Source organism: Solanum lycopersicum, chromosome 2 (assembly GCF_036512215.1).
Source record: "Solanum lycopersicum chromosome 2, SLM_r2.1".
In the NCBI taxonomy this organism is placed as follows: domain Eukaryota; kingdom Viridiplantae; phylum Streptophyta; class Magnoliopsida; order Solanales; family Solanaceae; genus Solanum; species Solanum lycopersicum.
In genome coordinates, this window is record NC_090801.1 from 18,749,975 (window position 1) to 18,775,509 (window position 25,535).

Sequence of the window (25,535 nt, forward strand, 5' to 3'; positions counted from 1 at the left end):
CGGGCTTGTCATCTTTGACACATGTCATGATTCTATTGGTTTTCTTATTTGACTTGGCATGCCACATCATCTGCACACGTGGCGCCAAGATGGGCTCTAGAAATGAGATGAGATTGGGTTTAACAAATTGGGTTCATCCAATATAGCCCAAATCAATTAATTTAGACTTTAATTAAATCCATATTTATTGGACTTAAATATTTAACTCAATTATATCAATCCACAATATTTATTTGGATTAATATATTTATGAATTCAATATAATCCAAATCATTTTATAAATTTATATTTAATAAATTTTAAGTGATTACAATTATATTTTTATTTATTTTTTAATTGGAATTATACTTTTATTTTTAGCAGTAAAAAATAAAGTAATAAATTCCTTACTAAAAACCGTTTTGCTAAAATTATTTTAAATTGCTATTTTGTTTTAAAATGGAATTTATTATTTAAATTGGGGAAAATTGTATATAATAACAAACTAATAAATCAAATTAATTGCTATAACCACCCTTTAATTTAATAGTGTTCCGTAGTAAACTGTTTGTCAGTCACCTTTCTCCCTGAAACTCTCGCTTGTCACTCTCCTCTCTCGCTTGCTTCCTCTCACTTTTATACAAATGCAAGTGTATAAAAATTGTTTCTATTTATATAAAGCAAAAGAAATTGTATAAATACATATATTTTTGTTACGCTCTCTGCCCTCTCTCAAATCTCGCTCGCCACTTTCCCTCATCCCGCTCTCTACCCTCGCCTCTCTCATTTATACAAACAGAAGCGAAATGTATAAACTGCGTTTGTGTTTGTATAAAACGAGAGAAAATTGTATATACACATGCAAATATTTATATTTTCGTCTTATAGACTTGTAATTATACAATAAAAATACTCCCTGCCCAGTTTCTTTTGTCTCTCTCTCTTTTTCGTTTTATACAAATTCAAATTGTATATAATTTATCTCTTTTTCGTTTTATACAATTCGATTCAATTGTATATTCCCTGCCCAAGTCTCTTTTGCCTTTCTCTCGTTCTCATTTTATACAAATTCAAATTGTATATAATTGTTCTATACACTTATGATTATACAATTCGTTTTATACACTTCATTTTATACAACTTTCTGCCCAAGTCTCTTTCTCTTTCTCGTTTTATACAATTCGCTTCAATTGTATATGTATAGCGAATTATACATTTATATGTTTGCTATTGAGTGCAAATATGCAAACTTTGCTATAACATACATATATAAATTTTATGTTTGTTATATGTGAAAGTTGCCCTTTAAATTAACTACGCTCTAAAAATTGTACCGTATTTCTTTTTAAAAAATTCTAACAATTTTTAGTGGTTGAAAAAACTGTAAATTTTCTTTTAAAAACAACTTCTACTTTTATTAACGTATCAAATTAATTTTATTTAATTAGTTGATTATTTAAACGTTAAATTAGAGATTAATTATAGTATTGATACATAGGCGCTATCACCTCTCCTATATATAGACTATAGATATAGATATAGATTATGTCTATATATATAGATTATAAATTTATTTTTAGTTTAAATAATTCATATAAATTTTTTACAAAAATCAAATAAAAAAAAGAAGAAAATTGATAAACATGCATTGATTTATGGTTGCACAATTTTAGGACTTCAACTTGAAACACTGATGTGCAGTAAACTTCAAATTCTTAAATTCAATTTGAATATATAATTTAAAATTCAAAGAAAAAGTACCCTTGGATCCATAACTATAGAATGCTTTGATTGTTTTTCGATTCTTCAATCGCTAAGAAGAAAAAAAAAAGGATGAATTTGACCATTATCAAATTAAGAAGAAAAAAGTTCAATAATTGAAATCTATTGAGATGTGAGTTTGTTAAATAGTTAATTCTTGTTTAGTTAGTCAGATCACGTTTGTCATATCGATTAGTTAGCTAAGTCGGTTAATGAGTTAGTTAGATGAATTTATTAATTCAGTCAGTGCACGTGTTAATTGTTGATTAAATAAATAGATTAGGTGCAATTGTATCGTGTATAAATAGGACACGCTTTATCTAAATGAATCAGTTGAATTCATTCCCAAATCATTTCCTATTCTAAAACTTCTCGTGCTCTCTAATGGCTTCTTAGATTAGGTCACCTGCAAGTTCATCTGCAGGTGCAGTAATTTTGATATGGTATCAGAGCTCACGATTCTGATATGAGCTAATTGTCTCTGATTCAATTCCGCATATTATCCAATATTGATTCTCTGTAATTTGACATAAAAATGGTGGAAACCGCTGAAGTACACATCGATCACAAACACCCATTGTTTCTGCAGCCACCGGATACTTCTTGTTCCATGCTTATCCTGATACAGCTAACAGGCAGTGAGAACTAAGGCCTATGGAGAAGATCTATGAAGATTGCTCTCCTTGGAAAAGGAAAACTGGGCTTTTTCAATGGAACTTGCAGGAAGGAGAAATACGAGAAAAATTTGCTCGATGTATGGGAGAAGTGTGATGCGATCGTACATTCGTGGATCATGAATTCAGTTTTGAAACCATTATTGAATGGAATAGTGTATGGATCCAGTGCAACTACCGTTTGGGAAGATTTGGAAGAAAACTTCAACAAAATCAATCGTGTGAGAGTGTTTCAGCTGCATCATGAAATCGCAAACCACACATAAGGTACCAACTCTCTTTCTGTCTATTACTCTAAACTCAAGGAATTTTGGGATGAGTATACTACTATCATTTCAATACCTAAATGTGAATGTCCCAAGTCCAAAGAATATTCTGATCACTTGCAAGAACAACGTCTGTTACAATTTTTGAATGGTTTGAATGACTCCTATGATCAAACAAGAAGACAAATCCTTATGAAATCAGTAGCTCCTACTGTAAGCCAGGATTATGCTATGATATCTGAGGAAGAAAGTGAAAGGAAGATCAGTTGTTCTCATGTAGCTACAGGGCATGATAGATTTAATGATCCTATAATTTTGCAAGCCAAAAAACCTTTCATGAGGTGTGATCACTGTCAGTGTTGGAAGCTTATAGATTATCTTGATGACTACAAATTCAAAGGAAAATATGGTGGTGGAAATAGTAATTACAATGGCAGAAAATACATCAATCAATCGACTCCACCTCCTCAATTTTTTGCCAATGGAAAAAATGGTGGACAATTTTTTGCTAGTGCCAACAATGTGTCCGGGGCTGGCGTATCTACTGGAGGAAACAGTCATGATAATCACACTACTGGAACTCAATCTCAAGAAGATAAAAAGGGACATTACTTCACTGAATCTCAGTATCAACAAATCCTCACATTGTTGAGCAAGGATGCAAATGAAGGACAACAATCTCTGAATTCATCAGGTACCATTACTTCTTTTCATTCACACATTCCACATAGTGAATGGATAGTTGATTCTGGTGCAACTCATCATGCTAGTCTAGAAAGTCTAACGAGACATGAGAAAGTGAGACAATTCCGTAATGATAAAGTGTACCTTCCAACTGGAGATAGGGCAGACATCACACACATAGGAGATGCTCAAGTATTTGAAGAATCTATCATGCAAAATGTGTTATATGTGCCTGACTTGAGATTCAATCTTATGTCAGTTTCTAGGATAACGAAGGATATCTCTTGTTCTGTATCTTTCTTTCCTGACTTTTGTGTGTTTCAGGACCTATCCAGTGCCAAGGTGAGGGGGATTGGTAAGGAACGTTGTGGACTGTACATTTTCAGGTCAGGAGGAACATGCAATCAACAGAAGTCAATAAAACAATGCCTTACAACAGTGGGGATGGAAGCAACAGTTGATACCATTCCAGAAAAGTACAAGCTATGGCATATGAGACTTGGACATCCTTCCATGTCAGTCATGAAAAAAATAGATGTAGTTAAAGGAAAATGTAATGCTAGGGTACATGAAAATTGCTCTGTATGCCCCAAAGCTAAACATTCTAGATTGAAGTTTCCAATTAGTAATTCAAGAAGTGTTTGTCCATTCCAACTTGTTCACATGGATTTTTGTGGGCCTTATAAAACTACAACACTTGATATGAAATCCTATTTTCTTACAATTGTTGGTGATCACACTAGGTTTACTTGGGTGTACCTATTGCAGTTTAAGTCTGATGTTATAATTGCATTAAAATTGTTTTTGTTCATGGTGAAAAATCAATTTGCTGCAAATATCAAGATCATGAGATCAAATAATGGTACCGAGTTTTTCAATGCTCTGTGTAACGATCTATTGAATCAACATGGAATTGTACACTAAAGTAGTTGTGTACATACACCACAACAAAATGGAAGGGTTGAAAGAAAACACAGACACATTATGGACATAGCCAGGGCTTTGAGATTTCAGGTAGACATTCCAATTAAGTATTGGGGCCTATGTGTGAAGACTGGTGTGTATCTCATTAACAGGTTACCATCAAGTGTGTTACAGGGGAAGACTCCTTATGAGATCATGTACAAGAGAAGGAACCATATTGATCACCTACGAGTGTTTGGGTGCCTATGCTATGCTACAAATGTGGTAAAGAGTGACAAATTTGCAGAAAGAGCTAGAGAGTCCATCCTTATGGGATATTTTGAGACACAAAAGGGATACTTATTGTTGGATCTCACCTCTAACACTTTCTTTGTCAGCAGGCATGATCAATTCAAAGAGCATATCTTTCCATTTAGGAAGAAATTATCTGATACAACACTGGAGAGTTCATACACACACATGGAACAAGATGCTGTGAGACTTTCTCCTTTAATTGATACAACATATGATAATGAGAGTTTTGGAGATTTTGTCAATGTTTCAGGTAGTGAAGATGTAACTGAAAAATCTGGTGAAATCCAAGAAGATCTAGTGGTTGGTGAATTTATGGCTGATAATATACAAGTGGATGAACATGCAGAGGTGAATGATATGCCAAGAGACACAATGGTACAACAAAATGAAGCACAATATATTAGAAAATCACACAGGAAAATGAAGGAACCTATATGGATGAAGGACTATGCTGTCAATAAAAGGCCAACACTAGTCTGTATCCTATTGCCAACTATATTTCCTATGAAAAAACATCTCCAAAGTATCAATGCTATCTTAGCAAATTTTCACAACTAGTAGAACCTCAAAAATTCATAGAAGCTTCTAGGAACCCAAGATGGATAGATGCAATGAAACAGGAAGTACAGGCCTTTGAGGAAAATAAGACTTGAGAGGTGGTACCATTACCAGTAGGCAAGAACACAGTGGGATCCAAGTGGATTTATAAGATCAAATATAAAGCAAGTGGAGAAGTGGAGAGATTTAAAGCAAGGCTTGTGGCTAAAGGCTATAGTCAAAGGGAAGGTTTGGATTACCATGACACTTTTTCCCCTGTAGTGAAAATGGTCACAGTAAGATCAGTCATAGCACTTGCTGCCTCTAGGGGATGGAATTTATTGCAAATGGATGTGTATAATGCCTTCTTGCAAGGAGACCTTGAAGAAGAGGTTTTTATGGAAATGCCAGAGAGTTTTAGAAGACATAAAGAGACAAGAGTATGCATACTATTGAAGTCTTTGTATGGCTTGAAACAAGACTCGAGACAGTGGAATATCAAACTGATCGATGCGTTAGTGAATGCAGGATTTTCACAAAGTAATCATGATTACTCATTATTCACCTTGAAGGAGCAATATGACATTGTAATTGTATTGGTTTATGTCGATGATCTACTTATTACTGGCATCAGTACCACATTGATTGAAAGGGCCAAACATGTTCTCAATCACAAGTTCAAAATGAAAGACTTGGGAGAGATGAAATTTTTTCTTGGAATTGAGGTTTTGAGGTCAACAAAAGGTGTTTTGTTGAATTAAAGGAAATATGTGTTGGAGCTTATCTCTGAAATGGGACTGAGTGGATCAAAACCAGCATGTACACCTCTTGAATGCAATAGAAAACTCACCACACTGGAATATGACGAAGCTACAAATGACATTGATGATGAGTTATTGAGTGATGCTAATTCCTATAAAAAATTGATTGGGAAACTCTTGTATGTGACTATAACAAGACCTGACATTAGCTATTCAGTACAGACGTTAAGCCAATTCATGCAAAAGCCCAAGAAGTCACATTGGAAAGCTGCTTTGAGAATTGTTAGATATTTGAAGAACTCACTAGGTCAAGGCATATTACTAAAGTCTAGACACACCGAACAAATCACTTGCTGGTGTGATTCTAATTGGGCTTATTTCCCAAACACCAGAATTTAAGTTACAAGTTTCGTAGTTAAATTCGAGGATTCATTAATCTCTTGGAAATCGAAAAACAACAAACAGTAGCTAAGTATAGAAGTCTGGCTGCAGCTGTGGCAGAATTAACTTGGTTGAGAGGATTATTTCAGGAGTTGAATATGCATGTTAAATCACCAATCACTGTTTTCAGTGATAGTATGTCTGCCATATGTTGACACCCAATTTTGGCCCTCCAATAAATAAATTAATCGTCGAGTTTTTAAAATTTCAAACGATTTTAAATAATTAGTTTTATAAGAATTTTAAAATAATATATATATTTATATGGTTTGCAAGTTACCATAAATAACTTTGTTTTTATTTTATTTATAATTTTAAATAAATTTATATGTTCTATATAATTATATGATTAGTATATTTTATAAATATTTGAAAATCATCACAAAAGGTTTTTATGTTTTAGTTAGAAACTTTATTAATTCACTTTATTTTAAGTCATAGTTATAATTTTGAGTTAATTAGTTTATAATTAATTTAATTATTATATCTTTATAAAATTAAGAGGGTCATTAATTAATTAATATTAATTCATCTAAATTTTTACTCAATTGGCTAACTTCTTAATTCCTATTTGACTATAATTGCAATTCAATTGACTATCTTTTTCAATTCCCTTTAAAGCTCATTTTTCAGCTTTAGTTTTGGACCCAATTTCAATTCAATTTTCAGCCCAACAACAATACAATCAGTAGCCCACACCAATACACAATTCCAAAGATACCAGTTCTCAATAACAAACTCAATTTGTTACGTTCCCAACCCAGCAGCAATACCTGACCCACCCCTGTAGGTCGCTTTCTCCGCTGAAAATCAGCTACAAACCAACGAAGAACGCAGCAAAGTACGCTGCAAGCAAGACACACGCCGTTATTTCCAGCGAGAAGTGGCATCCAACAGTACCCTTTGTACGTCTTCTTCTTCTTTTCCTCAAACTCGGATGGTTCTAGCTCCAAACGGCGCTACAGTACCATCGTCGTCCTTCTCGTTCCTTTTCCCCATTTTGCGGATTTTCAGAATAAAGATACAACTTCCCCATGCCTTTTACTGTTGATCTCGAAAAGGAGCAAAAAATAATAATTTCAAACTCTTTCTTTCAAAAATTCAATGGATTTCCCACCAAAATTTCTATGTTCTTCCTCTATAAATAGTTCCCATGCTCAAGGGATTAGGACAAAGGCTCGGGAGCTAAGTTTTGAAGTGATAATTACTTTACACTAGAAAGTTTCAAGCGAATATCTAAAATAGAGTTTGCAGCTGGTTTTGAATTTCTTGGCTGTCAATTTGTACTTGAATCTTGTGGTAGAAGAATCATTGCTCTCAAGCTCATTGTTGTCTCGAGTTCGCTGCCTCAAGAAAGGTAACCTCGCCTCCTTTGTATTCGGTTTCAATGTAGCGTGTTATGTGTATTCAATACTTGGTATATGGTCGGTTATTAAGAGTATGTGGTTCTTTCTTTTTAATCTTTGCTTAACTTCGCTCTCCTGCGAGTCCCTGGGTAGTAAGCACGAGTCAAACATCTGGGAAGTTAATTTGATATTATATGGTGGTCGCTATATTCATTATATCAATTTTATATCTATGTAATTAGTTGGATCCCTGTCTTGCTTTGTTAGAAATAGTTTAAAGTTCGTTTGCTCGGTAGAGGGTTTATCAACTGCGTCGTTTGGATTATTCACTGTTTGTTGGAGTTTTGTAAATATGATAAGAAGGAGGTTGTAGTCTTGGTGACCTGCCTTTGTTCCGTTCTCATTGTCATGGATTTTGTTAATACTATCTGAATTTGGCCTAGTAGATGTGTCTAACCTATCTTATCATTTAGTCGACATTTTGTTTATATCGTTTGGTTTTAATTCATTGCATTGCTTGTAACTCAAATGTATTAATGCACCAGTTAATTAAGTTTAATCACATTTTCAGCTATCAAGATAGCCTTTCATTCTCATTTGATTTGGAAATATCAATACCCTGAGCATGACATAGGTTGGACATAGTATTTATGGTATTAGATATTACTACTAAACAAATGCCCATTTTGTTTTCTCATGAATACTATAGTTGTTTATGCTTTTAGAATTTAGGTTTGATGGATTTGTATGAACAAAGATGTTGCCATGTTTAGTTATAGATATTTAACAATGTTTTCATCCTCCACCTAAAGTAAATTTAGCATAAATCAATATCCAAATTTGGCATAACGAATAGCTAGTTTTATAGGTTTTTTTTTGTTTTCGGATCTAACATTTTGTCCATTTATTCATCTTCTTTTAGTTTCTACCATAGGCATCATTTGCTTGTTATGACAAGTACAATGATCAATTTGCTATAGTTTTAGTGTTGTCTGATATGTGTCTTCTCCTATTTATTATTTTTTTCCTCTTTTAAAACTTGTTCAAATATCCATCTTTTGTTTTCTACTAATATGCAACATGAGTAAATTGCTCAAATGACTCTTAGTATGATTTTAGCCTTTTGTTGGTGTTAGTTTAGCCTTATTTTTTTGCCAAATATATGTTGATATAATTAGGAGCTACTAACTTATACGAATTCTAATTCTTGTTGTTCTCATTTTGCTACATGTGAACTCACATGAAGTACAAGGTGGACTCAAATCCTTTCCCTTTCGCATTTTGAAATGGGCCATAAAGGCCCAAATTCATTTTTTCCCTCTCGAGTCATCCCCCATTGCAAATGGTGAAGTGGATGAATAATTTGAAGATGATAAATAAGGACTGGAAATTGAAAGATAGGTGTTCGGAAGGCGAAAACAAGTTGTATACATGATGTATACAACGTTTATAAACTGATATACAGGTTCATGGCAGCAAATATGCAGACAAAAATGTGAAATATAGCGATGAGGTAAAATGCAGGTGTTCGGAAGCAGGAGATACACGCAGAGAACTGATATATATGTCAATATACACCGATATACAGTTTATGTATACAAAAACGGGATTGGGTTAAAACCCAAAACTTGCAGCGAAATTGGCTCATGAAAGGGCCCAATTTCATTGTCTCTTTCACTCTCCAAATTATTTTGATTATGTTGACTAATTTTATTTAACTCTAACTTTAGAATTGATAATCAACTTACTTAAATCCACAAAAGATGAATTATTTTTTTTATGTTGGCTTACTATATAAACATCTTTTACAATAATTTATTTTTTATGTCAAGTATATAAGTAAAATTAATATCTTTAGTTAAGTCAAACCTATGTTCTTAAAAGACATATATTCTTCAATGATTTTCGCTTAACGATTTTATTATTTTAAAATATTATTTTAAGTTAGGCGAATCTTTTACTCTTCCAGTAATTAAAAAATGGGTTTTCATTCTTAAATTAATGAATTTTGTTTGAATTATTATCTTTTTAAAGTGATGAAAAAAATACAAATAATTTAGTTTGGTTAAATTTTATTTACTTATAATTAATTCATATATAAAAAAAACTTTAGTTGAAGTTCCATTTTGTTATAAAATAACTAATAAAAATAAAAATTGATATTTTTTTAAAGTTGATCGAATATTGTTAATTATTATATTAAATCATGTTTCTAAGATAAATAAATAAAAAAAATTAACCTAAGTCATAGGATAACCGCGTGTTAGCGGGTGTTTCAAATGCCTTAAAAACCTTCTTGAAGCATAAATAAGAACCTCTTACCCGTTTTCTCTAAATTTATTAAGATTTAATCTGTTAAAATCTTTTTAAATCAAGTTTTCTTAATTTCTTTAAAATATTAAGTGGCGACTCTTTCTAAATATTCTTCTAAATCATTTTATACTTAGAACATTTCAAAAAGTGATTTTTCTAAGAATAGATAAATTACGGTATAACAGAAATGACGACTCTGCTGGGGATTTAATAGGTTCTAACCATAGTAGACTTAGGTTAATTATTAATGTTTTTGGCATATGCTTATTTGTTTGCTTATATTACATGCCTAATGCCTTATTTTTTATGCTTATGTGATATAAATTGTTTAACTGTTATTATTTTCATCAATTGTATATTTATATTGCTTTATAAACTGTCATTCCGTTCATATTTCTCCACTTATTGGAAATTCACATTATCATACGTACACGCGAGGTGTGCTTTGTGCACCCACAAACTTCTTTCAAAGTTCTTAAAGTTATGAGGGTTGGTATATGCGCGGGGTGTCCGGATCTTTTTCCGCGTAACCGCGTAGCCTTCTCACTCGAGCTGTCCACTCGGGAACCTTGTGTCTAGAAAGCCAAATCTTAGAAAACATAAGATAGAGCTAAACCACCCCTCAATTTAGTTCATGCATGCATATGCCTTAGATGGATCGATCAAGGGTATCGATTCAACATTTAAGAAGTTCACCCTTACGTCAATGGGTTTCACGACCCAACGACCAACGAACATGTTTTGTGCAATGTGATAATGATAGACGGATCCAAGCCTAAATTTGACATAGTGAGTTTGGATGTTATATGTTTATTTTATTTTATTTTATTTTTTTAAATTTGTAGATGAATTCAGTCCCTCAAGTGCCCAAAATTAGGATGATCGAGGGTTTTCCTACAAATTGAAAACCTGGTTGGAGAATTTTAATCCAAGTGAAAAATTAGCAATTGCAAAAAGGTTGGGGTGCCTCCCTTATGCTATTCAAGGTTAACCCAGACAAACATATGATTAGAGTGTTGATTCAGTTTTGGGATCCAGACCGTGTTGTGTTCACGTTCAAAGACTTTGAAGTAACACCTACACTGGAGGAAACATATTATTTTACCAGTTTGAAGTATCGAGGAAAAAGTCAAATTATTCCTCATAATCAATCAGGGAAGAAATTTCTTCGCTACTTAGGACTGAAAACTGAAAAGAAACTTCGATGCTTCGAACATAATTGGGTTTCTGTGGATTACTTATATGAAAGGTGTGGACGCTCAAATAGTTACAAAGTGTTTAGGAAGGAATTATCTTGCACTCTTGTTCATTGTCAAGCTAGCACCCTATCGCATTTACTGTGGCTTTACTAGGAACTTTAGTGTTTTCACGAGAACATGGTCATATCTGCACATGCATATGTTCAGTGGCTCGTGTACTTTTTGAAGGTGTTAATGTCAAAGAGCTCACTCTAGTTCCCATGATTTTAGCAGAAATATTTCGAGCTCTTGGGAAATGTAAGAGAGGGGAAGCAAACTTCTTTGAAGGTTGCAACCTTCTTTTACAAGTGTGGGCACTGGAACATTTTTCACAAGCGTAAAAATATGGATGACATATGCTTTAGCAACGTAAATCACATTGACAGTTTTTTCGACAGGACAAAAATGTTTGTATTTCCGGTTGGTACTGATGATTGGTATGAATATCTGACCTCCTGCACCAGTGACCAAATTCAGTGGAAATATCCATTACTCTCGCATTCCCCGGCATATATCAGATGCAAGAGGTCCTACTATATCGAGCTTATTGGGTTAAAAGGTCTCCAACCTTATGCTCCAGTACGCGTACTTCAACAATTTGGTCGAGCACAAGTAATACCTCATCGAGCCAACATGAGTGTTTCTGAAGTTTCCTTTGGACCAAACTTCGAAGTTCTTAGAGCCAGAGAGATACTTCATGAATGGAACAATATTCTCACGATAGATATAGGAAAGAGTCCCGAAAGAGAAATTCCAGAATATCAGGTATGGCTTCGAAAAGATCGCAACAGCATGAGTCCAGAAGGCGAACAAGGTTTTAAGGCTATTGGGACGACGATCTGGATAAGGCATTCTCATCTCGGAACGAAAGCGGTCACCCCTGAAATGTGGGCTCAAATGGAAAGTATAATGGAATATTTGGATAATGCTAGAGAAGGGCCTAACAACGTGGAAGCATCACCATCACTTCCTCCACCGGCATGATTGATAATAACATTCAACCTGAATCTTAGAATTGTCCTTATTTTGTGTCTTTTTTATGTTGCACCATTTTATTGGTATTTAATGGTTATTTTGTCTTTGTGTTCCAAACTCGAGTTGTAACAAATTAATGGCTTGGATCAATCTATCATAATCACATTATGTTTGACGTTAAGGCCTACCTTTGGCATAAAAAGGTCACAAATCTAGGACGCGATATAAATTATTTGTGTACTGATTGATATAATTGTTGTGTGTTGTGATGTGCTGTTTTGTCTAAAGCAGAATTAATCCACTATTATTTTTAGAGCAACCTAAGCATATATTAAAATTCACAACAACAAAGTCCGTCCTAATCATTCTTGAAGTGCCGTTCGAGTTTCTCAGAAATATATATCCATTTACTCGAAATTTCATAAATTTTTATTCATCCGTCATAGGAAGGTCAATTTTCTAGAATGTCCAAAAAAGACGCCAACGCACCAATCTCACCCAGTGCTTCGGTTAGTGAAAGAGAAACTAAAGAGTTAATGTTCAAAAAATTTATCGAGACTAAAGAGAGGATAGCTGCAGCCGAAAATGAGACTTGCAATACTTGACAAAACTGAATGGACGCTACGAGAGAGAATTATTGAGGTTGACATGGAAATAGCCTCAGTGAAAAGAAAGATTGCAAAAATCAATCAAGAGATAATTAATATCACTAAAGCAACTGCAAGGATCCCCGAAATTGAACGAGCCATTAAAAATGCTTCTTTCATGAGAGGAAAAGAAAAAACAAAAGCAGGTTCAAATGATGAGAGCACAGGATCTTCACCCTACGGTTGAAAGGGAATAAAAGAGTGTGGGGTAGATTTAGGTTCATGAAACGTTCCTCTTATGTTTAAGTTTATTTGTAATCAAGAACTACGCGAGACTTGAGCCCATAAGGGTGTACGTAAGAAGCTCTTATCGAGCCTAGTCTCTCTATCAGTTTCAGGAAAGGGTAGGCTTAAGTTGTCTTATGTAATTTGAACTACGTCGGGCCTGATTTCCTAGGTGGATACGTAGGCAGCCTACTTAAGGCTCGGTCCCTATCTTTTTAATTTTTATTGTCCATTATTAGCGAAAGATTCTTAAAATTTCATGAGTGGAAGAATTTAACAGCATTCTATGCAAGTCGACCTTCCTAATTCTATCACAAAAAGATTCATTTCCATTAGAGTCCTCCCGTTCACCCAAAATATTTCTGTGGATTAATCTACTTGAAGCAAAATGACACTTATGTGTTTATTTTTTTTTATTTTTTTGTGTGTCAATTTATTTGCATATCTCGTTAAAAACAAAGAGTAACATATGCATCTTTTGAGTGATTTTTCTCTACAGGTAAACACTGATCTGTGTTGAAGTCAAACTGACAGACCGTCCCTACTTCACAAGATCTAAAGCAATCATTCAATCCTTCCCTGATCACTCTTTGGATAAAGGCAAAAGCAAAATGACTGGTACTTCTGAAGAAACGGGAATAGTCGATGTGACCATCAGAAATGTTGAACTCACTGATCAGAGTGAGTTGATCTCTCAATTAATGCAACGAATTACAGATATGCAAGAAGATCTTCAACAAACCAAAGATTTGGCCAAACTGGCCATTGCATCGAATGATTCACCCCTTGAAACTAGAAGACCTCCTCCTCATTTTCCATTATTAAGTTATCCGTTACCCAACTAATTCCCGATTCATACCACAGGACCCATCACTTTCACTCCTAATCCTCATACCATTGACTTAACTGTATCCAACGCTCCTTACGCCAGCACTTCCTACCAAACACCACCACCAATACCAAATCAGAACCAAGCACCTAACACTAATCACTCCCAAAACTTCACGCCAACCTACCAAATCCCACCCTCAGTCTCCAATAATCCACGTGTTTTGCCTAGCCAGCCGACATACCCTTTCGTAACATTCCAAATTCCACCATCCTACACAATCCCTAAACCATGTCCTAGCTTTCCTGTTCAACTGGAGCTGGATCACTATGAATAGATGGAAAAGGAGTGGAGGCTCAGAGAAGAAAAGCGTGAACAAGAAATGAATGTCTTGAAGGAGGCCATCTCTGAAACAGTTAAAAGTATTCAAACTTCAAGGAAAATCACAGGACTTGAGTATGAAGACTTTTGCATGCACCCTGATTTGGAAATACCCGAAGGTTACAAAATTCCAAAATTTGAAACCTTCAATGGTATTGGAAATCCAATGTCTCATCTGCGAGCTTATTGTGACAAACTTGTGGGTATTCGGAAAAATGATGCATTAATTATGAGGTTGTTTAGTCGAAGCCTGAGTGGGGAGGCGTTAGAATGGTTCACATCTCAAGAACTCCGCCAGTGGATAGATACTATTTGGAAAAAATCAAGCAAAAGACCACGGAGGACTATCGTGAATATGCGTGTCGTTGGAGGAAAGAAGCTGCAAAGGTACAACCTGTGATGACTGAAAGCAAAATAACCTCTGCTTTTATTCGAGATCAAGAGCCCGAGTATTATGAAAGGATGTTTCTCATGATGGGACAAAAGTTTTTGGAGCTGATCAAAATGGGAGAAGCCATAGAGGATGGACTCAAACCTGGGAAGGTTACAAGTCTCACTGCTTTGTAGGCCGCCAACAAATCTTCACCATCCATGGCTGTAGAATTTGCTAGGAAAAAGAAAGAGGATGTCTCTGTTGTATCTTTTAGCCCAAGGTCAAGGCCACAAAGGTATTTTGGGTCTGGTTCTGCCATTGGAAACACCAACCGATTCTCCACCATTGATAATTACCAACCACCTCCACAAGCTCCACTTCCAATCTACTATGCACAACAGAACTACCAACCATCACCACAGAACTACCAACCATCACCACCTATCTACCAAAATCAACCACCAACCTACCAAAAAACACCACCAAATCACCAAGCCAATGTACCAGCCTATCAAAGTCCTGGACAAAACAACCCAAATAACAATAATTTACCCCGCCCTAACCTAGAAACAAATCCTCCCAGAGTTTTCGCTCCTTTGTCATAAATACGTACCCAACTCTTTGAGCGTTTGAGAGCAGCTAGATTGATCCTGTCACGACCCAAAATCGCGAGTCATGATGGCACCTATATTCCCAACCAATAGGTAAGCCAACCAACATATTTTAACAAACTTAACTAACAAATAAGTGAAAAGACAACAAATTTCCAAATTTCCAACACTGAGTTCTTATAAGTACGAATGCGGAAAACTGAAAAAAAAAATACTACCCAAGAAATGGTGTCATGAGTACAAGAGCTTCTAAAATACGATGCAAGTCTGAAACTAAAAAGGCAAATCTAACATAAGGGATATCCTGTCTGAATACTGAATAACAGAATAAGTAAAAGATAGAGGGAGGTGTGGGCCACGGAACAACCAAGCAGCTCACCACAACTCCAAGACACTCCAAACTCGGACTCAAACTGCTCCTCGAGACGTGCTCCTACTTGGAATCGTATCTGCACCACAAAGAGTGCAACAAGTGTAGTATGAGTACGAAACCACGTGTACTCAGTATGTCTCATTGACCGACCACGAAGAAGTAGTGACGGGAGTTTATATAAGAAAATAAATTCTTAAATTATACAAGTATATATATATATTACACTCACTATTTATGTCTCGTCAATAAAGGTAATCAAACACCAAGTATTTTCCAAACACCAAACAAAACACATAATCATCAAAATAAATGATGTGATGAAATGCAATGCAATATAACACCATGTAATGAATTGTCTCAGAATACCCAGTACTCACTCAACCGTATATACATGATACATTTCAGAAATACATCGAGAGTTCATGACCCATGGGGGACTCGCGAGGTCCATATACCGACACGGACGATCTCCACGTGTCTGTGCGGACGATCTCAACGCACTATCATAATATCAAACAATTTTCGCACGGACGGTCTCCACGTGCCCAAATTACAATCTTAACATCTCACCATCCCCAGCACGGACGATCTCCACATGCCCAACTTATACTCAGTCTCATCTCTATGCATGTGCACAATATTGTTTCAATAGAGGGAATGATGATGCATCTCAATCAATCAATATGATATAATACATAACCACCTCAATTATCTCAACTATACGGGTGAAATAAATAAAACACAATCACACAAGGAATTCAAGTCAATAATATATCAGCTAATGCCCATATGCTTTGGCATTCTCAAATTTCAACCCACATTCTATAATAGGAATTTTCCATTTTATAACACCGGTACTCGTACCAATGCCCGTCACACCATTGATACGAGACCACCATATTTTCCCTTTACCCCTTTGTCTATTTTTATTTTTAATCTTTAATTAGGAAAACGTCCTTCAACTAGTCTAACAAGTCTTAACATACCTTAGATGCCAGCTTGTGCCACGAATCTTTTAAGATTTTTCCTTTCCTTTTCGCAAGGTTTCGGAACGTTCCCAATCTACCAATTTTGCAATATTCGTAAGTAAGCAATTTTTTGTAGACATTTCAAATTATTATATGCCTATCATAGACGCTAAAACTCACTCATATTTTCAACAAACTCCATATCTTGATATATATTGGTATGCCAAATTTTTCATACTCGCTAAATTTCAAGCCAAGAACTTAACTCTAACTTCTTCAAATGGACTAAAATTCAATGTTAGATCATATAAAATAACACCTAATAATTAATTATCTATATCAATAAAAAAAATAAAAAAATAAATAAAAAAAGTAAAAATAAAAAGGGAAAGCATCGCTGGCAATCAAATGGGAATCACTTTTGTCTCATTTGAATTCATCTAAGCAAAAGACCAAATCAATGGGGTTCACTAGCAACAGTTGAATATGGAACTTACCATTAAAACCAAAAAAATGAAAAAGAGAATTAAATAACAACAACAAAAAAAAATATAAAAAAATTCCCAACAATTAAAACCAATTCACTGGTAAGGGACCCATTAGATTGGGAATTATTATATTATATTTTTGTTACACCTTTGACCACCATCCAATCACCCCTTTTTGTTCTTATTTAATGCCAAAATTTACAATAATCCCTGCATCTTATCCCTCTCAAACTTTCCTACAATTTATGTAAATACAGTAAGAACTCACTAACCATAATAATAATAATAAATAAAATCAGACAAGGAATCAACCTTTTATCTTAACTACACATGGATTTAAGAAAAAAAAATTTGAACGATCTCTAACCTGGCCGCCTCTGTTCTTCCGTTTCTTTGCCCTTCTACCTCTTTTCTTTTCTTTTCTTTTTTTTGCTAATAACTAATTAAGTATTGAAAGTGGGGTATCCCACTAACTTAATTTAATTACATGGCTGAGGAGTAAAGGAAAATACACAAACTACACACTTGGCCCATTAACTATCACTATATTAAATATTTTAGAAAAAGGAATGGTAAACTAAATAATTGTAGTTACTAAATAGTTAAAAATACCCCTTTAAATTTTTTGGAAGGAGTCAAAATAGTCCTAGTTCTAAAAACGACCTAGCGGGTCGTTACATCACCTACCACTTAAACAAACGTTCGTGCTCGAACGGAAAAAGAAAAGAGCTAACCTGAACGCTCAAAAAGATGAGGATATTTACTCCTCATGTCTGACTCTGTCTCCCATGTAGCCTCCTCCACTAGACGATGCTTCCACTGAACCTTTACCGAAGCAATTTCCTTGGACCTCAGCTTCCGAATTTGCCTATCTAAAATGGTGATCGGCTCTTCCTCAAAAGTCAAATTCTGATCAAGTAACACTGAATCCCATTGAATCACATGATCACCACCCTGATGATACTTCTTAAGCATTGAAATATGAAATACAGGATGGACACTTGATAACCCAGGTGGCAAAGCCAACTGATATGCCACCTCACCAATACGCTCCACAATCTCGAAAGGACCAATGTACCTTGGACTCAACTTGCCCTTCTTTCCAAATCTCATCACACCCTTCATGGGTGAAACCTTAAGTAGAACCCTCTCTCCAACCATAAACTCCAAATCACGAACCTTCCTATCTGCGTTACTCTTTTGCCTGCTTTGAGCCATGATAAGTCTATCTTGGATCAACTTGACCTTGTCCAAAGACTCCCTCAACAAATCTGTACCCCATGGTCTAACCTCAAATGCATCAAACCAGCCAATTGGAGATCGACATCTCCTACCGTACAGAGCCTCAAATGGTGCCATCTCGATGCTCGAATGATAACTATTATTGTAAGCAAATTCCGCTAATGGCAAGAACTGATCCCAATGACCACCAAAGTCAATCACACATGCTCGCAACATGTCCTCAAGAACCTGAATAGTCCGCTCAGACTGACCATCAGTCTGAGGGTGGAAAGCTGTACTAAGATCCACCCAAGTACCCAACTCCTTCTGCATAGACCGCCAGAAATGAGATGTAAATTGGGCGCCACGATCTGAAATAATAGATATAGGAACCCCATGCAAACGAACTATCTCTCGAATATAGATTTTGGCTAACTTCTCTGAATTATAGGTCGTTTGAACTGGTACAAAGTGTGCAGACTTAGTCAGTCGATCCACAATGACCCATGTAGCATCAAACTTACCCAAAGTACATGGCAATCCTACCACAAAGTCCATAGCAATACGCTCCCACTTCCACTCAGGTATAGGCATCCTCTGTGTCACACCTCCAGGCTTTTGGTGTTCATACTTCACTTGCTGACAATTCAGACATTGGGATACAAAATCTACTATGTCCCTCTTCATAGGACACCACCAGTAATGTTGCTTCAAGTCACGATACATCTTAGTAGCCCCTGGATGAATAGAGTACCTCGAACTATGAGCCTCCTCCATGATCAATCTAGTCAAATCACCTGTACGAGGAACATATATACAACCCTTAATCCTCAAAACTCCCTCACTATCAAGAATTGCAGCCTTGGCTTCTCCTTTTAAAACCTTGTCCCTAATCTTACATAAATTACCATCATCAAACTGTTGAGCTCGAATCTGCTCCAACAAGGATGACCTAGCCTCCATATAAGCCAATACCTTACCAGATTCTGAAATATCAAGTCTCACAAAGCTATTGGCCAGGGATTGGACATCCCTAGCTAGGGGACGCTCGCCAACCTGTAACATGGCTAGGCTACCCATACTTACCGCCTTCCGACTCAAGGCATCTGCTACAACATTTGCTTTGCCTGGGTGATAAGGAATAGTCATATCGTAGTCTTTGAGCAACTCCAACCATCTCCTCTGCCTCAAATTTAGATCCCTCTGATTGAATATATACTTGGAGACTACGATGATCCGTGAACACCTCACAATACACACCATAAAGATAATGCCTCCAAATCATTAATGCAAACACCACGGCCGCCAACTCTAAATCATGAATAGGGTAGTTCTTCTCATGAACCTTTAACTGCCTCGAAGCATAAGCTATCACCCTTCCCTTCTGCATCAACACACAACCAAGACCAAACCGAGAAGCATCACAATATACGACAAAACCCTCCCCCTCCAGGGGTAGGGTCAAAATCGGAGCAGTAGTCAATAAAGTCTTGAGCTTTTGGAAACTAACCTCACATTCGTCAGACCACTGAAAAGTCACCTCCTTCTGTGTCAATCTAGTTAATGGAGATGCAATGGATGAGAAACCCTCAACAAACCGTCGATAATAACCTACAAGGCCCAAGAAACTCCGAATCTCAGTAACTGAAGTAGGTCTGACACAATCTCTAACCGCCTCAATCTTCTTAGGATCCACCATGATACCCTCCTTGGACACTACATGTCCCAAGAATGCTACCGAACTAAGCCAAAACTCACACTTTGAAAACTTTGCATAAAGTTTCTTCTCCTTTAGAATCCCAAGAACAATCCTCAAATGATGCTCATGTTCCTCCTTAGTGCGTGAGTATATCAATATATCATCTATGAAGACAATAACAAAGGAATCTAAATACGGTCTGAACACTCCATTCATCAAGTCCATAAAAGCTGCTGGGGCATTAGTCAGTCTGAAAGACTTCACCAAAAACTCGTAATGACCATAACGTGTTCGAAAAGCCGTCTTAGGGATATCCTTCGCCCTAACCTTCAGCTGATGATAGCCAGATCTCAAGTCAATTTTGGAGAAAACTGAAGCACCCTGCAACTGATCAAATAAATCATCAATACGAGGTATCAGAAACTTATTTCTGATGGTTACCTTGTTCAACTGCCGATAGTCAATACACATACGCATAGCTCCATCTTTCTTCTTCACAAATAACACTGGAGCACCCCAAGGAGATACACTTGGTCTAATAAAACCTTTGCTCAACAAATCCTGCAACTGCTCCTTTAACTCTTTCAATTTAGCCGGTGCCATACGATAAGGAGGAATGGAAATAGGCCGAGTGCCTGGCTCCACATCAATACAAAAATCAATATCACGATCTGGTGGAAGACCTGGCAAATCGGTCGGAAATACTTCTGAAATCACTACTGGAATAGACTCAAGCATAGGAGTCTCAATACTAGTATCTCGAATGTGGGCCAAGTACGCTAAACATCCTCTCTGTACCAACTGACGAGCCTTAAGGAATGATATCACACCCTTAGAAGGATGACTAAGAGTACCTCTCCATTCTACTATAGGAATTCCAGGCATAGCTAAAGTGATGGTCTTGGCATATGACAATTTAAAATTGCGTGGTAAGAAGATAACCAATCCATACCAAGAATCACATCAAAATCTACCATATCTAATACCTTTAAATCTGTATGAGTGTCATACCCCATCAAAGTAACAATACATAAATGATACACTTGATCTACAACTACAGAATCCCCGACAGGAGTAGAAACACGTATCGGCAAATCAAGAGACTCACACAATATATCCAGACTAGGAGCAAAATATGTGGACACATAAGAATAAGTAGAGCCTAGATCAAATAATACAGTAGCTGGTCGATGACAAACCGGAATAATACCTGTGATAACAGCATCTGAGGCTTCAGCCTCTGGCCTACCTGAAAAAGCATAACAGTGAGAACGACCTCCATCAGATTGTGAACCTCCACGACCACCACCTCGACCAAAAGGAGAACCACCTCTACCATTCTGTGCACCACCCCTAGCTGGAGGTTGTGCAGCCCTGGAAGTCGAAGCCTGAGAACCCTGATGTAAGCCACCACGTCTTGTCCTAGGGCAGTCTCTCACAAAGTGTCTTATATCAACACACTCAAAGCAACCCCTACGAGACGCAGGCTGATGAGAGGAACCTGAATGACCAGAATTCCCTCCACGAACTACAGGTCTAGAAGATGAACCCTGCGAAGTATGTACCGAGCTCGAAGAGTTATGCCAAACGTAACCAGCCTCAGACGCTGGTATAGCAGCATGAATGGGTCTGCTGGACTGAGGGTGATAACCTCTACCTAAGTAACCCCGACTCCTAGGAGGAGCACTACCATAATCACCTGCATAACGAGTCCTCTTGCCCTCTCGCTGCTAAAATCCCTCACGTCGAATCATCTCCAACTCCTTAGCAGCATCTACCACTTTCTGGAATGGAACACCAGAAGCAGCAACTTGAGAAACTCCTAGACGAATTAGAATAATCAGCCCCTTAACAAACCTCCTCACTCTCTCAGCCTCTGTGGGAAGTATCATCGAAGCATGCCTAGCCAAGGCATGAAATTTACCCTCATACTCTGCAACTGACATACCATTTTGCTGCAAACCCTCAAACTCGGCCCTCTTGCGCTCCCTCTCACTGCGTGGAACAAATTTGGATAGAAATACCTGAGTAAACTCAGTCCAGGATAGTGGATGAGATCCAGCTGGCCTACTACTAATATAATCCCTCCACCACTGCTTAGCAGAGCCAGTCATCTGAAACGCTGTGTAGTCAACTCCATGAGACTCCACTAATCCAAGATTATGCAACCTCTCATGACAACTAACTATAAACTCATATACATCCTCAGCTAAGTCACCAGTATAAGTAGGAGGATTCATTAGTCTGAACCTCCCAAACATCTTTTGCTCATCAATAGTCATAGAAGGCCTGTTCACCAAATGTGATGTCATATCTGGAAACTCCATACTATCCAAACGAGGAGCTACAGCGGCAGCTGGCTGAGTCCTGGGAGTCTGAGACTCTGGAGCAACTATCGGATCTGGAGTTTGACCTCCAACACGGGTCTGTGAGCCATCAGAAGTGACAGGCAAAGCTCCTGCCTGGGCCATCCCCTCTAGGACTCCTAACATACGAGCCAGGGTATCTTGAAGCACTGGAGGGACAATAGTACTGGTTGGAGCCTGAGCCGGCCAATCCCCCTCGACACGATCTTGCACATCCCCATGAATAACCTCTGCATCAGGAGGTACGGTCCTATCACGACCCTGGGTAGCTACTGGTACTTGAACATCCACAGGTGCTGCAACACGGCCCCTACCCCGACCTCGAGCTCGTCTCCTACCTCTACCTCGGATAGTGTTCCCAGAAGCAGGCGCAGGAATAGGATCCTGACCACCACTTGCCGATGTACGATTCCTCGCCATCTGAGAGAGGATGAGATATCAAGATTAGAATTTCTACAAGGTCAAATGTGCACGATAATGAATAAATGAACAGAATATTTCCTAAATGTCCTATAGCCTCTCGAAGATAGGTATGGACGTCTTCATACCGATCCGCAAGACTCTACTAGACATTGCTCTTGTACTCTTGAGACCGATGAACCTAGGGCTCTGATACCAAATTTGTCACGACCCAAAATCGCGAGTCATGATGGCACCTATATTCCCAACCAATAGGTAAGCCAACCAACATATTTTAACAAACTTAACTAACAAATAAGTGAAAAGACAACAAATTTCCAAATCTCCAACACTGAGTTCTTATAAGTACGAATGCGGAAAACTAAAAAAAAAATACTACCCAAGAAATGGTGTCATGAGTACAAGAGCTTCTAAAATACGATGCAAGTCTGAAACTAAAAAGGCAAATCTAACATAAGGGATATCCTGTCTGAATACTGAATAACAGAATAAGTAAAAGATAGAGGGAGGTGTGGGCCACGGAACAACCAAGCAGCTCACCACAACTCCAAGACACTCCAAACTCGGACTCAAACTTCTCCTCGAGACGTGCTCCTACTTGGAATCGAATCTGCACCACAAAGAGTGCAACAAGTGTAGTATGAGTACGAAACCACGTGTACTCAGTATGTCTCATTGACCGACCACGAAGAAGTAGTGACGGGAGTTTATATAAGAAAATAAATTCTTAAATTATACAAGTATATATATATATATTACACTCACTATTTAAGTCTCGTCAATAAAGGTAATCAAACATCAAGTATTTTCCAAACACCAAACAAAACACATAATCATCAAAATAAATGATGTGATGAAATGCAATGCAATATAACACCATGTAATGAATTGTCTCAGAATACCCAAAACTCACTCAACCGTATATACATGATACTCCTCGGAAATACATCGAGAGTTCATGACCCATGAGGGACTCGCGAGGTCCATATACCGACACGGACGATCTCCACGTGTCTGTGCGGACGATCTCAACGCACTATCATAATATCAAACAATTTTCACACGGACGGTCTCCACGTGCCCAAATTACAATCTTAACATCTCACCATCCCCAGCACGGACGATCTCCACGTGCCCAACTTATACTCAGTCTTATCTCTATGCATGTGCACAATATTGTTTCAATAGAGGGAATGATGATGCATCTCAATCAATCAATATGAATATAATACATAACCACCTCAATTATCTCAACTATACGGGTGAAATAAATAAAACACAATCACACAAGGAATTCAATTCAATAATATATCAGCTAATGCCCATATGCTTTGGCATTCTCAAATTTCAACCCACATTCTATAATAGGAATTTTCCATTTTATAACACCGGTACTCGTACCAATGCCCGTCACACCATTGATACGAGACCACCATATTTTGCCTTTACCCCTTTGTCTATTTTTATTTTTAATCTTTAATTAGGAAAACGTCCTTCAACAAGTCTAACAAGTCTTAACATACCTTAGATGCCGAGCTTGTGCCACGAATCTTTTAAGATTTTTCCTTTCCTTTTCGCAAGGTTTCGGAACGTTTCCTATCTACCAATTTTGCAATATTCGTAAGTAAGCAATTTTTTGTAGACATTTCAAATTATTATATGTCTATCATAGACGCTAAAACTCACTCATATTTTCAACAAACTCCAAATCTTGATATATATTGGTATGCCAAATTTTTCATACTCGCTAAGTTTCAAGCCAAGAACTTAACTCTAACCTCTTCAAATGGACTAAAATTCAATGTTAGATCATATAAAATAACACCTAATAATTAATTATCTATCTCAATAAAATAAATAAATAAATAAAGTAAAAATAAAAAGGGAAAGCATCGCTGGCAATCAAATGGGAATCACTTTTGTCTCATTTGAATTCATCTAAGCAAAAGACCAAATCAATGGGGTTCACTGGCAACAATTGAATATGGAACTTACCATTAAAACCAAAAAAACGAAAAAGAGAATTAAATAACAACAACAAAAAAAAATATAAAAAAAATTCCCAACAATTAAAACCAATTCACTGGTAAGGGACCTATTAGATTGGGAATTATTATATTATATTTTTGTTACACCTTTGACCACCAATCCAATTACCCCTTTTTGTTCTTATTTAATGCCAAAATTTACAATAATCCCTGCAACTTACCCCTCTCAAACTTTCCTACAATTTATGTAAATACAGTAAGAACTCACTAACCATAATAATAATAATAAATAAAATCAGACAAGGAATCATTCTTTTATCTTAACTACACATGGATTTAAGAAAAAAAATTTGAACGATCTCTAACTTGGCCGCCTCTGTTCTTCCGTTTCTTTGCCCTTCTACCTCTTTTCTTTTCTTTTATTTTTTGCTAATAACTAATTAAGTATTGAAAGTGGGGTATCCCACTAACTTAATTTAATTACATGGCTGAGGAGTAAAGGAAAATACACAAACTACACACTTGGCCCATTAACTATCACTATATTAAATATTTTAGAAAAAGGAATGGTAAACTAAATAATTGTAGTTACTAAATAGTTAAAAATACCCCTTTAAATTTTTTGGAAGGAGTCAAAATAGTCCTAGTTCTAAAAACGACCTAGCGGGTCGTTACAGATCCAACCAGTAGATGCAAGGACAATTAATTCCACAACAAAGTTCTTTTGAGCGGATCAACGATGCGCTTACCATT

At 36.6% G+C, this 25,535-nt stretch overlaps 1 protein-coding gene across 1 annotated transcript; it reads left to right on the forward strand.

The window, feature by feature from the left end:
• Positions 1 to 14,866: 14,866 nt before the first annotated feature.
• LOC138341922 (uncharacterized) lies at positions 14,867 to 15,253 on the forward strand. The gene has a single exon (XM_069294107.1). The coding sequence runs from the start codon at positions 14,867 to 14,869 to the stop codon at positions 15,251 to 15,253; it is 387 nt and encodes a 128-aa protein (XP_069150208.1).
• The last annotated feature ends 10,282 nt before the right edge of the window (positions 15,254 to 25,535 follow it).